General features: G+C 30.1%; 1 protein-coding gene across 2 annotated transcripts; it reads left to right on the top strand.

Annotated features, from left to right (window-relative positions):
• Window positions 1-7,848: 7,848 nt before the first annotated feature.
• Window positions 7,849-11,512, top strand: LOC105133144 (scarecrow-like protein 34). 2 transcript variants are annotated; one of them, XM_011036986.1, is made up of 3 exons: window positions 7,849-8,063; window positions 8,396-10,901; window positions 11,084-11,512. In XM_011036986.1, the coding sequence occupies exon 2, from the start codon at window positions 8,425-8,427 to the stop codon at window positions 10,810-10,812; it is 2,388 nt and encodes a 795-aa protein (XP_011035288.1). In that variant the 5' UTR covers window positions 7,849-8,063; window positions 8,396-8,424; the 3' UTR covers window positions 10,813-10,901; window positions 11,084-11,512. The 2 variants fall into 2 exon arrangements, with proteins under 2 accessions (XP_011035288.1, XP_011035289.1); XM_011036987.1 differs by lacking the exon at window positions 7,849-8,063 and adding an exon at window positions 8,076-8,192.
• The last annotated feature ends 3,385 nt before the right edge of the window (window positions 11,513-14,897 follow it).

Genomic DNA, 14,897 nt, shown 5'->3' with positions numbered 1-14,897 from the left:
TTATTTTTTAATTCCTTTTGTACCATCAATTTTTTTTTAATTTCATACTTTAATATTTGATTTATTGAGAATTTGACTTAAAGGTTTTTTCAAATAGGATGTTTTGGGTATAATGACATGGATCACAGTTTTAAAAATTTAACATTGTTTTTTCTTTTAGAAAGGCTTGATAATTCTTTTTATTTTTTTATCATGTTATTTTAATTTCATTATCCGAGCCACGGGCTTGGCGGGATATCCTAAGCTGAGGTGGCTCTGATTACTGAGGTTATAAATTTGTTATGTTACTTCATGTTAACCATGATCAATTTTTATGTTCTTTTTTACTTCGTTTTGTTCTTCTATATTTAATGGGTTGTGAATTGAGATACATCATTTGTTTTTTTTTGAAAAAAACTTTTTTTTTAATTTGATTCATCTGCTACTGTTTTCTATTTTCTTTCATCTAATTGAATTAAGGCTAACTTATTCAACTCCGTCAGGTTTGTAACTTGAATTATGTATTTTTTAAAAAAAAACATGCTTGTGCAAATTGAACATTATTTTTACAAAAAAAAAAAAACAGCTCAACCCCGTGACAAAATATAGACATGGGCGAGACATTATTTTGCATCGTATTCAAAATATAGTTATAAACAAGTATTTGACAATTTTAAGCTTATAACCAGTATATTGTCTCATGGTTCACAATAGATCAATATCAATTTTTTTAAAATGTCAAAAATGTATTAAGAGTATAAAGTATGTTTCAAGCTCCTTGAATTTAACGGTAATGCCAGACTTAAGTGACTTGAGTTTGACGGCTATTCCAGACCCAACAGACTTTGATCTTCGATCTGGCGGCCTTGACAAACTCGAGCGGATTGGGTCTACCAGCAATGCTAGACCCAACAAAATTTCTAATTATTTTTTTTATAAAAAATATTTAAATTATCTTTGAAATATCATAAACAAGATTCTAATTAATTTTTTTATTTTTTATAAAAAAAAAATTTAAACTACCCTTGAAGTATCCTAAGCAAAAATGTTAATTTGTTTTTTATTTTTTTTATAAAAAACATTTAAAAAATTTAAACTACCCTTGAAGTATCCTAAGCAAAAATGTTAATTTGTTTTTTATAAAAAACATTTAAACTACCATTGAAATATCCTAAACAAAAATGTTAATCAATTGTTTTTATTTTTTATAAAAAAATATTTAAACTACCTTTAAAACATCCTAAACAGAAATGCTAATTAATTATTTTTAGAATTATTTTTTTAATTTTATAAAAAAAATATTTAAACTACCCTTGAAGTATCCCAACATAAGTGCTTACTAATTATTTTTATAAAAAAAAATATTTAAACAACCTTTGAAGTATTATAAACAAAAATGCTAATTAATTTTTTTATATATTTTTTTATTTTTTATAGAAAAAAGCATTTGAACTACCTTGAAGTATCCTAAATAGAAATGCTAATCAATTATTTTTATAATGTTTTTTATTTTTTATAAAAAATATTTAAAACTACCCTTAAAGTACCCCAACAAAAATGCTAATTAATTTTTTTTATTAAAAAGATATTTAAACTATCCTTGAAGTATCCTAAATAGAAATGCTAATTAATTATTTTAATAATTTCTTTTTTATTTTTTATAAAAAACATTTAAAGTACTCTTAAAGTATCCTTAAAAGAAATGCTAATTATTTTTTTATGATTTTTTTTATGTAAAAAATATTCAAACCATCATTGAAGTATCATAAACCAGAAATTCTAATTAATTTTTTTATAATTTTTTTATTTTTATATAAAAAAATTAAGTTATTCTTGAAATATCCTTATTTTTATAGAAAAAAATTAAGTTATTCTTGAAATATCCTACATAAAAATCCCAGTTTCTATTTTTATTTTTTATAAGCTATTCGGTTCGGCGGGGGGGGGGAATCCAAGAACCTTGGACCAAACAGCCATGCCAGACATAACAAATTTGAGTCTAGCGTTTTATGACAGACAGAGGAGCCTTGGGTCTAGCACCCAAGCCTAATTATTTTTTTATTTTTTTAATAAAAAAATATTTAAATTACATTTGAAGTATCCTAAAAGAATACTAATTAATTTTTTTATAAAGTTTTTTTATAAAAAAACATTTAAATTATCCTTAAAATATCCTTAACATAAGTGCTAATAATTTTTTTATTTTTTATAAAAATAAATTATCCATAAGGTATCCTAAATAAATATTCTAATTAATTTTTTTATAATGTTTTTATTTTTATTTTTTATATAATAAACATTTAAACTATCCTTGAAGTATTCTAAATATAAACCCTAATTAAGTTTTTTTTATCATTTTTTATTTTTTATAAAAAAATTTAAATTATTCTTGAAATATCCTAAACAAAAATCTTAATTATTTTTTTATTTGTTATAAGCTCCTAAGTTTGACAATTATTTTAGATCCAAGAGGTTTAGGTCTAACATCCATACTAGACCTAAATGTTATAAGCTCCTAAGTTGGACAGTTATTTTAGATCCAAGAGGCTTAGGTCTAACATCCATACTAGACCTAAATAAACAATACACAAATACAAAATAATTATACATTTTAATCATAAAGAGAAAAAAGAAAAAAAGCAAAAACATAAAAAATCAAAGAAACATCTCATGAAAAAATAAGATAATAAATTAAAAATAAAACTATTATTACAATTCATAGTAAAAAATAAAAAATCTCTTAATCTTGGTGCTAATTTAACAATATGACTTAGTTTTTGTTATAATAAAATCATATGTGCTAATAAAAAAAATCTCTTGATCTTGGTGTATAATAATTTAACAATATTACTTAGTTTTTGTTATAATAAAATCATACATCTACGCGTGGATATACGTGTACTTTGATTCGCCACACCCTTTCAACATTCATAATTACTCATCTATGCTGCAGTTCAAATAACAATAATAATAAAAAAACATAGGTTAATGCTTACATTAACATTTGATGAGCTCATACTTATTAAATCTGATCCTGTTGGTAGGTTATCCCTGTCTAGTTCTGAAATAATTCAAAACTAGACTTATAATTGGCCCAGTGTTGCCAACCTTTAACCTTTGTTTTTTCAAGCAACTTTTTTCAAGAAACCTGGAAACTAAATCAATGAACCCATGGAACCAAAAAACCAAATCAAGTGATCGGCAGACAGAAATACTAAATCAATGAACACAGGAAGCACTGTTAGAGATTAGCCAGGTTTACATGTCCTTGATAGGAAGTCCTTGGCCACCAAAAATCCCAATTTTGTCTGCAAACCGACAAATGTTTTAAACATATTTTTTACATGGCATGCATGTGAAACAGTAAAAGAGAAAAAAAATAAATTATCAAGGAAGACAGATGTAAAATGTAAAGTCCAGATAGTATAGGTCTTGAATACGTGCACATTAAAAAAATAAGAGGTTTTTCTCTAGCTTGTTTAAACCTTGTGCACATAACCCTATCATCTTTTTTTGGTTACCAAGCCATATTAAAATTTATTATATAAATACTAGAAATTTTTTTAATTCTTTAATACAAGATTAAAAATCTATTATAATATATATTCTATGTTTATAATAAGAAAATTATGTTTTTTCAATACGAGATAAGAAATTTTTTTAATTTAAATACTTTAACTTAAAAGAAAATGATAATATTTTTCTCATGTGAGATAAAAAATATTTTAAAATAAATTTTTAAACTTTATTATTTATAATATATTTAGCTTTGTATTTACATGGATTGTTTCTTAAATTCTTCAAGAGGGATATTAAAATCCCAAATAATTTTTCTTTTTAAAGTTTTTCGAATTGACTTGGTGACCCAAGATCCCGACTCTTAGCCGAGTCAACCTTGAATCAGATTTGATAATTATGGATCAACTAATAATATACAAGGTACAAATAAATTTATTCAATAATATGTAATTGTGACTTGGATAGTGGTGTAGACGTGTTTATGAATCATTTCAGGGATATTTAAGAAAAAAATTATTTATAATATTTACATTATCTAATGAACTTGATCCAACTCATAAATCAAATAACGAAGTAAATGTTATAAATGATAATAGATAAAAAAATATAAAAAATAAATATCATGGGTTAGGATTTTGAAAACTTGATCAACCTAACCAAACCTATATACTCTAATACTCCATTTATTTTTATATTTGATGGTTTGTGAATTAAGTATTTGTTTTTATTTTATTTAGAAATTTATAGGCTATAAATTTTTTGTTATTAGATTTCTTATTAAAAAATTTGAACTTAATAAAAAAGGGTTTGTTTCTTTGAGAGAGGAGAGGAGATATGTAATTAGAATTTAATAATGGTGCCAGTATAAAAGCTCATAGTTATTAAATCCAGTCTGACTTGGGATCCGGTGGTTGGATCAGTACGGATAAGGTAAAAGATCAGAATGAGCAAAAACCTAATAAAACCCGTTTGACCTGGAAAAACTTAATTGAGACTCGTTTTTTTTTTTCAAATTTGTTTTTTCTCCTAACAAAGACCTCTTTTTTATATACTTTTTAGTTGGTTATTAACTATTTTCAAAGTTCATTATATAAATATTAGAAGAATATTTTATTTTTTAATGTGAGATTTGAAGTCTTTTAGTATATATATTTTATGTTCACAAGAAAAAAAATATTTTTTTAATGTGGGATAAAAAAACCTTTTTAATTTAAATACTTCAACTAAAAATGATAACATACTAATATACTATCTTTTCAATATGAAATAAAAAAATATTTTAAAATAATTTTTTAAACTTCATTATTTATAATATATATAACCTTTATTTACATGGATTGTTTTTGAATTTTTTCATATAAAATATTAAAAAAACCTTTTGAAATAATCTTTTAAACTTCATTATTTATAATATATATAACCGTTATTTACATGGATTGTTTTTGAATTTTTTCATATAAAATATTAAAAAAACCTTTTGAAATAATCTTTTAAACTTCATTATTTATAATATATATAACCTCTATTTACATGGATTGTTTCTAAATTTTTTCATATAAAATATTAAAAAAATCTTTTGAAATAATCTTTTAAACTTCATTATTTATAATATATATAACCTATATTTACATGGATTGTTTCTGAATTTTTTATATAAAATATTAAAAAAACCTTTTAAAATAATCTTTTAAATTTTATTATTTATAATAGATACAACTTATATTTACATGAATTCTTTCTTAATTTTTTATATGAAATATTAAAATTTATTTTTTTAATTTTTTTATAGATTAATCCAAATAAATTCATATAACCAGAAACTCAATTCCTTGACTGGCCAACCTCTTAATTAGGTATAGTAACTATGTAAGAACAAGACTCGGTATTAAAGGTATCATGGGATCTACAATTCATGTTATAGGTCCCACTTCAAATGTAGACCCATAAAAAAAGTAATATAAGCCAAAGTCATGAATATATGTAATATATATAAAAAATTAGCTAAACTCGATATATTCAACCTATTCGGTCCAAAAGCAATTAAGTGGGTTGAATTTATAACTTGTAAATATCAAAAGTAATTAAGTGGATTGGATTTATAACTTGTAAATATTTAGAAGTTGGGTTGAATATAATTATTGAGGCAAACCTTATCCAACAATAATTATAGACACCTTTTTTATGTAGATAAAGTAATATATGCAAAGAATCCTTGACATGTTAATCACACGTAATAATGAAAACAATTAAAATATTAGATCTAACAGTGAATTAAGCTTAAATTTGACTAGGAGATTCTACAAACCAAATTTTATAAGAAATCAACTAAAGGTAATTAGCTAAAGTATAAAAGTTTTATAGGAAATCAACTAAACATAATTAGCTGAGGTATGATTCGTATTCAAATTAGATCAAAAAGATGTTTTTACTATGTTATTTTTTTCAAGATTATTAAATTTTAAATTAACCAGGAGAATATTCTGGAGTTTGGACAAAGAAATAGATATACAATAATCAAACAAGATGACGACAACCATATAAAATGCAGCAATAAGATTAATTTATTAATTGCAGTGTAAGCCAGTGTTTTGGTAATTAATTTAATTTGGTACCAAGGGAAGGAAAGACTTGCTTCTCAAGTTTTGGACAGAAGGATCCCTTTTGACCGTGAAGTAAATAAAATATGGAGGAAGAAGAAGAAGCAGAAGGTACATGGACTTGGGCCCCAAGCTAGCTTGCGAGGTTGGTGGCTTTAGCTCACCGGTGGTTTTGGCTGGCTAGACTCCATCAAAGCTGACTTCATGAAAGTACTTCTTCCTTAAACTGGTCTCCCATCAAACGTTGTTTTGTGAAGAAAATCAACCACTCTAGATGATACCAAATTATTTTCTTATTGCAAGTGTCGTCAAGATATCATTTTCTGTACAAGTCTTTGATCTCCATTTAATTTAGTGATCGTAATCCCACAATATTATATGAAAAAAATTATATGGGACTTTTCAAAACTATCTTTTCGTTCAAAGAAAATTATTAAAATTATTTTATTTATGATATTAATATATTAAAATTAAAAAACATCAAATTAATATTTGTTTTTAAAATGTACTCTTAAAACAGGCAAAAATAAATAAATCAAAAGTGACTGCATTCCAAAACCATCATAATTTACTCTCGGGCCGCGAGCTACTCTTTGTTCTTCAGATGTAGACTTTTTTGTTTTTATTATTTCAAATTGCCTTTATCAAATTAAATCTAGATTCTCGTTCACGCCAGTGGAGATTATTCTTAGATACGAGTCTCATGAGATTTTTGGGCTCCTAACGCATCTGACCACATGCTCGTTCTTACAATTCGATGGCGGTTTCATTGAGCCGAAGCTTGACTTTTTATTAAAAAAAATAAAAAAATAAATCTAATTCAAACCTCTTATTTATAATAATAAAAAACTATTCAGCTTTGTATTTTACGTAACGTGATTAACAATCCGTTACTCTCTTTTTTTTTGTAAGGATGGGTTTGATTGTGGTATAAAATATTTTTTATTTAAAAATATATTAAAATATTTTTTTATGTTTTTTAATCTTAATATATTAAAATATTTTAAAAATATTAATTTAAGTTTCTTTAAAACTAAAAATACTCTTAAAAAAATCTAAAAATGAAAATAAAAACTATATCAACCAATCATTATTAATAACTAATTTATTAGGTAAAAAAATAATTAAAGATGGCCATACCATCTCACGCATGCTGTAAATCAAGATAATATGAATAATGTAATTCAACAGATTTAATAATAATAAACATTTTATATATGTAAAAGACCACGAATTCAAACCTTTCTTTCTTTTAATATATCTGAACTTAAAAATGTACAATTTCTGCAGGAGATCAAACGCCCTCTCATTTTTATAGTGATAGTCAAATTAGTGAACTGCAAGATTGAATTTATGATATTAAAAAAAGATTTCTTTTATTTTTTCAGCAGTAATTAATTATCAAATTAATTTACATTTTAATCAAAATCAAATCCTATCTTAAAATAATTTTAATAGTACATGTCCACGTAACTAGTTTGAAGCTAATGCTGTCGGATTTGGATTAAAAAAGTTGCTCATGACTCAGCGCTCCAATGGTAACCAGCCATCTATATCACTGGACCCCACATATGACAGTAATGACTCACTCTCATATAAATGGAAAGGGCCCACATATATGCACGTGGTCCCGAGTCCCCATTCCCTATTGGACAGAGTTAACGGGGGTTTACAGAGATAAAGAAAAGCAAGGCAATTTTGACCAAACCGGTTATAACCGGTAAAGCATAAATATCAACCGTCACAAGATGGCAATCCTCAAACTCCGTCTCTCATCACTTTTATAAAATTTCCGATTTCCATGAAGGTTCCTTTGACGACGTCGGTGAGTGCAATAAACCAAGATTTCCTTTCGTTTCTCTTCTCGCTTCTCTGCTTATATAAACACAAACCCACCACCTGATCACTTGAATTCCGAGAACCCTTTTCTCGTCTTCCTTCCTTCCGTAGGGGTCTCTTCGTTCCAAGGTACACGCACTACTAATCAAGTCTTTTCCTTGCTTCTTCCTTTTACTAGTTGCGCGGGTTCCACTCGTGGCTACTTTTACCTTTCCTTTGATCAATTTGCTCCCTTACAAATATTTATGGATATCTAAGGTGAAATAATCTTTCTTGCTTGCTTTAGCTTCTTTAATCATTTGATATCTATATGTTTTCGTGAGTGTTTTGGCTTTACTTCACATCAGTTTCCATTTGCTATTTTCTTGAGTTTGCGTAGGCTAATGCTTTAAGTAGAAATTGAGGACTTTTAAGTTTAGAGCTGAACTTTGTAGGTTTGACTTTTTCTTTTTTGTTTGTAGGATTTTGAGGCATAGATAGCTAGGTGATCATGGATCAAAAGTACACAGGATTCTTTGATCATTACCAAAATGATTCCAAATTTGATGAAACGATCATGCTCCCAAATTCAGAACAATACCCAAATATCGAGTACGGGCTTGAATTCAGTATCCCTTCTCCTGATCTTAGTTTCATTAATCTTCCTTTCGACCCCCCTCGTACACATCCTGATAGTTTTGGTCTATCCTTTAACTCGAGTCCTGGAGTAGAGTCATTTGTCCCCACGACGAGCTTGAGCCCGGATGGAGAGGCCCTTGATCCCTCATCGGCTTGGAGTCCCGAGGCAGAAGCCTCCTCTCCTTCTGAGGATAGTGATTCCTCTGATCCGCTTCTCAAGTACATAAGCCAGATGCTTATGGAAGAGAACATGGAGGATCAGCCACACATGTTTCATGATCACTTCGCTCTAAGCACCACTGAGAAGTCATTGTATGATGTACTCGGTGAGCAGTATCCTTCCTCACTCGATTCGCCCCGGTCTTATGTCAACCTTGAGAGCCCTGACAGTATTTTTTTGGCAAGTGGAAGTAATTGTGGTGATAATACCAGCAAGAGCACAAGCGCAGGCACTACCAGTGGTGCTATTGATTCTGCTAAAGAAACTCAGTGGGTTGGTGGTGATGTGGCAGGGGGGAATCCATCTTTTTCTAGAACCCCTCTTCCCGATGATAACCATATCCAGTCCAATTTTCAGCCCAATGTGCAATTTACAGGGAATCCATCAAATGGTTTCACCGACGCAGGGGATGGCCTTATGGGTTCTTCTGCGGGTGAGATGGTGCAGAATATGTTTAGCGATGCGGAGTCTGTGTTGCAGTTCAAGAGAGGGTTAGAGGAAGCAAGCAAGTTCCTTCCTATTGCCAGTCAACTGGTAATTGATTTGGAGACAAATGCAGTTTCCTCAAGGCAAAATGAAGATGCTCCTATAGTGGTGGTGAAGGAAGAGAATTCTGAGAGGGATAGCTCGCCTGATGGGTCGAGGGGTAGGAAGAATCATGAGCGAGAGGATCCAGATTTAGAAGAAGGAAGGCGTAATAAGCAGTCTGCGGTGCATGTGGAAGAGAGTGAGCTATCGGAGATGTTTGATAAGGTATTGCTTTGGACTGGGGGACATTGCTGTGGCGATGATGCTGTTCAGGATGTAGCAAGCAGGAACTCGCAGCCAGATGAACAATCAAATGGATCCAGAGGTGGGAAAACCCGTGCTAAAAGGCAGAACAAAAAGAAGGAAACCGTGGATCTGAGGACTCTCCTGATCCTTTGTGCACAAGCTGTCTCTGCCAATGATTTCAGGACTGCTAATGAACTGCTGAAACAGATTAGGCAGCACTCTTCACAATTTGGTGATGGGACACAGAGGTTGGCTCATTTCTTCGCCAACGGTCTTGAGGCACGCTTGGCTGGCAGTGGCGACGGAACCCGAAGTTTTTTCACCCATCTTGCTTCAAAGAGGACAACAGCAGCTGATATGCTGAAAGCTTACAAAACCAATCTTCAAGCATGCCCCTTTAAGAAACTTTCAATTTTCTTTGCAATCAGCATGATTTTGCAAGCTGCTGAGAAAGCAACTACTCTCCATATAGTAGATTTTGGTGTCCTCTATGGTTTTCAATGGCCAATTCTTATCCAGCAACTCTCTCTCTTCCCTAATGGCCCTCCAAAGCTACGCCTTACAGGAATAGAGCTGCCCCAGCATGGTTTCCGGCCGTCAGAAAGAATTGAGGAGACAGGACGTCGCTTGGCAAAGTATTGTGAGCGCTTTAAGGTTCCATTTGAATACAATCCCATTGCCGCACAAAACTGGGAAAGAATCCCAATTGAGGACCTCAAGATTAATGGAAATGAGGTGCTTGCTGTGAATTGTCAATGTCGGTTTAAGAATCTATTTGATGAGACAGTTGAAGTGGACTGCCCAAAGAATGCTATTCTTAACTTAATTCGGAAGATGAATCCTGATATTTTTGTTCATACTATTATGAATGGATCATACAATGCTCCCTTCTTCCTCACACGGTTTCGGGAGGCACTATTCCACTTCTCCTCACTATTCGACATGTTTGATTCTACTTTACCACGGGAAGATCAAGCGAGGATAATGTTTGAGGGAGAACTTTATGGGCGGGATGCAATGAATGTGGTAGCATGTGAGGGTCAAGAAAGGGTCGAGAGGCCTGAGACATATAAACAATGGCAGGCCCGGACTTTGAGGGCAGGGTTCAAGACTCTACCATTGGACCAGAAGCTCATGACAAAGTTTAGGGGTAAGTTGAAGACCTATTACCACAAGGATTTTGTAATTGATGAAGACAGCGACTGGATGCTGCAGGGTTGGAAGGGTCGAATTATTTATGCTTCCTCTTGTTGGGTGCCTGCATAGGATTCTTGGACAGCATTTGAACTTGGAACGGAGAGCTATAAGTTTTTTCAAGAGCTGGACAGGAACGAATAATTTCAAATCAGGCAAAGGTATGGATGCCGTGCATGAGTTAATCTATTCCATGCCCTGCTTACTTATGACCTGACAATTTTATCCATATACGCTAGTCTAGTGTTTCTAACTTGGAACATTTCCCTGGTGCTTCTTTAATGCCACTCAAATTCCGGGCAGAAAATCAGAGGTTCTAACTTTGCTCGTTCCATTTTTTCAGATGGTCTATGATGCTACCTAGCTCGAGAGGAACCTTATGGAGTTTTAGACTTGCAGTTGTAACTACTGAACCATCACCATCCTTCTATATAATATTATAAAAAATTCGATGGTTGGTGGCCTGTTCATCTTGGTCTGAAGCATCACTTCTCAAAAGCCGGTGTGGGACTACAGGAGTGGATGTGCTTCTTTCAGTGAGCTTTGGGAACAAGCTTTAAGCCCTCTTATGCTTAAAGGATGTAATTACACTACTGGGAACTGTTTTTTGTTGGGAAATCTTGTAATCAAGTCATGTAGTTTTTGTCTAGATGATTTTCCATCTTGGAGTGGTGATCAAAGGGGTTTTGAGACCATGTTCTTATATATAAATTAATCTTGGTTCAGCTTTTCTCAATATGCAATGAATCAACGGAAGTGGGTTTTTCAATAATTTATTCCCTTGAAACTGATCTAAATGGTTGTTTTATTTATGAACATTTATTGAAACAAAATCAATGAAAGCTTAGGATCTCATTTATTTTCATTATTATTTGCGAATCTGTCGAAATGCTATAGTTGCTCCATTACGGGATCTAATATCATTTCTGCTTTCTTTTTTCACATACCAGCTGTTTCATCGAGTCTAATCTAGAAATATGGAATGATATCATGAAAACAACCACCCCGGGGATTGGGCTGTCAGGACTTTTTTGTTTTGGTGGCAAAGTGTACATGCCCATTCTATTCAGGCGGATGCAGGATCGGATCGTGGAAGGAAACTTTTGTACAGATGAAAGACACAGAATACTTGGCTGGAGTAAGCCAGCAAGCATTCAATTACAGAGCCAGACACTAGATAATTAGATTCATTGTTTAACTAATAGTTAAATCCATATTAGATTACATAGTTAGATTTACGAATTTTCTATAAATATAAGAGACAATATATTCTAAATTTTAAGAGTGAATTAATCAATAAAACTTGAAAAAATTACAAATACTGTGTGTTTTATTTTCAATTAGTATTGGAGTTCTTTTTTTTGGGTAGCGGAGCTTGGATTTAGAGCTTAGGTTAGGTTAATTAGGAGAGAAAACGCAACAGCCTTTTCTACCTTTCACAGTTGAAAAAACGCAGCAGCGTTTTCGTCAACAAAAGCTCTTCACGACAACAGGTTTTGTGACCCTTTCTTGCAGCTCAGACGAACCACCAGTAGCATAAAATAGTAGCAGCGAACCTCTCCAGCAGCAGTAGACAGCAAATTGCAGCAGCAAGAAAAAGTTTTTCGTCCAGTAGCCAAAAGATCAGTAGCAACTAACCTTTTCAAATTTGAATACGTGTGGGCGTCCAACTATTCAACAACAGCTTGTATTCTTGTTCAGACCCTTTCTCGCGCAGCTTTCCAGCAGCGGTCCAACATCAGTTTTTTCTTTGTTGCAGATCCTTCCTATCACAGCAAGTAGTGGGAGCATCTAAACAACAGTGGTAGACCACGACAGCCTCCTTTAACACACCAGCTGCAACTCAAAATTGTCCTCTTTGCAGCGGCACTGTGTTTTCTTGTTTCTGAGCAAGTACAGATTCTTCTGCATCGTGCTTCTCTTTCTTGCGCCACGAGATTTCTTTGTGCTTGGCAAGAGCTTGAAGGTCAACATCTTTTTAAACCTAGTGGAAATTGACTGATAAAATAAAAGAAGACTTCAGAAAGCTAAAAGTGTAGCTGAGGACATAGAATTTCTTTCTAGGTTGCTCAAAAATGAGCAAGATAGCCTAAAAATAAAGAAGAAGGCAATACTAGATCAACATAAAAAAGATGTTGAATCACTTAATTGTTAGCTTAAAGAATTCATGAATAAAATGAGAGTTGAATCAATTAATAAAGATCATGAAAGGTTAAAGTATTTATGTTTTTTTTTTGTTTTCACCAAACAACTAGTATTAGAGCAAGATGAAATGTTCATTTGAATAAAAATGATGATAGATAATCCAATTTTATAGAAAAAAGATAAAATCTTTTTATTAATCACTTGTCTATAAATTAAAAAAACCACAAATAATTATAGTACTTAAAAAATTTAAGTACATAAATTGAGATAAATAAGTTTTCTCTTATTTAGATGAATTTTATTAAGATTTTATTAAGTTTAATAATGTTAATGTTAATGAAAAAAAAAAATAGTTAAATAAGATAGTAAAAATAAATTATTTTATAATTTTTTATTAAAATTCAATAAGAATAAAAAATGATAGTGATGGAAAAGATTTCAATGTAGAAATCTTGGTATGTGATAAGATTTCAGATATGTTTTGTGACGAAGCTAAATTCTTGTACATGTAATAATAATAATGTTATGCAAAATATTACAATTGATTTAAACAATGAAAGTAATAAGAAAAGGGAAAAGACACACTATAACTAATATATAATCAAAGCACACCTAACAACTAAACATCATAATATATTAAAAAAAAACTCAATGAGTGATTAATACAAGGTACTTATAACTAATTATTATTTATTTTGTTTTATTTTTGTATGATGATCATGTGACTTCAAACGATACCATAAAAAAAAATAAACAGTTAAAAATTATAAATAATAAAATTGATATCATTAAAAAAAATACATGAGAATCAACAAAGCTTTCAAGAGGACAAAAAATCTCTGGTATAAAATGAACATTCAAGACAAGATTGAAACAAATTATTCATCTTTAAACTCATCAATTTAAGAGAGGAGATTGATATATTAGTTATAATCCTAGTGTGATCAGTAGGAATCGTTGGTAAAAATAAATAAATTATGCTAGACTAGTTAATTAGATTTCTTATTTAACTAGATAATTGAAATCCTTAATAGATTATGATAATTAAATGTGCGATCTCCTTGTAAATATAAGGGTTAGTGCACTCTGAATTTTAAGACTCTGAATTATTCAATAAAGCTCGGAAGTTTACAAACATTTGTATGCTTTATTTTTGACAAAGAACGTGAATATAGAAAGGATATTTTCCCCTTCTCCTCTTCTAATGTTTGAAATTTACTTCAAAATTATTATTTTTTAAATATTTTATATTTTAATTTTATCTCCCAATTAAATACATTTATTTCCTCTTTATCCAGAAATATTAATCATACGCAACCCTATCATGATCGATGGTGGCATCTGGTTAGAAACTGAAACCAAAAATCCAAAAGGCTATGTACGAGCTGTGATCCATTGATTTGAAGTTCGTGGAACTTTTATAACAGAAGAAAGTGGCTATAGCCCGTAGATATTGATGGATTCGCTTTCATTTACCACGTAACTCATCAAAGATCTAAAAAATCATGTACAAATAATTGTAGAGGACTCGGTTTCGGGCAACAATGATGGTAATTGTTTTTTTTCCCCTTTATTTGAGGCTAATTAAATAAATTTTATTTACCCCTTTTAAGGAACACTTGAATAATTTTTATTGTAAAAAAATTTAATTATTATTGAAAAATAAAAATGATGATGTAATAAAATATCAAAGTAGTATAGAAAAAATTTATGTTTTAGATAACTAGTTAATTTTTTAATTTTGATAATTTGATCAATTCTTTTTATTCAAATGTGACTGATATATGATATTTACAATATATATATATATATTTCATGAATTTGAGGATTTTTTGATACTTAAATAAGTGCATTTTTAAGAGTAAATAATAATAATACTTTAAAGAGAATTTAAAAATAAATGTAATATCATAAAATTTTAAATACATGATATTTCATTTATATATTATATTATTATTAAAAGCATAGAGAATTTTTTTATATATTTATTTTTATTAAAATTTTAGTAAAGT

Source organism: Populus euphratica, unplaced genomic scaffold (assembly GCF_000495115.2).
Source record: "Populus euphratica unplaced genomic scaffold, PopEup_1.0 scaffold42.1, whole genome shotgun sequence".
In the NCBI taxonomy this organism is placed as follows: domain Eukaryota; kingdom Viridiplantae; phylum Streptophyta; class Magnoliopsida; order Malpighiales; family Salicaceae; genus Populus; species Populus euphratica.
This window is presented reverse-complemented; position numbering and strand designations above follow the sequence as displayed.

What these genes read in the sequence shown, in the direction of transcription:
- LOC105133144 (XM_011036986.1), top strand. Translation starts at nt 8,425, where the DNA reads ATGGATCAAAAGTACACAGGATTCTTTGATCATTACCAAAATGATTCC.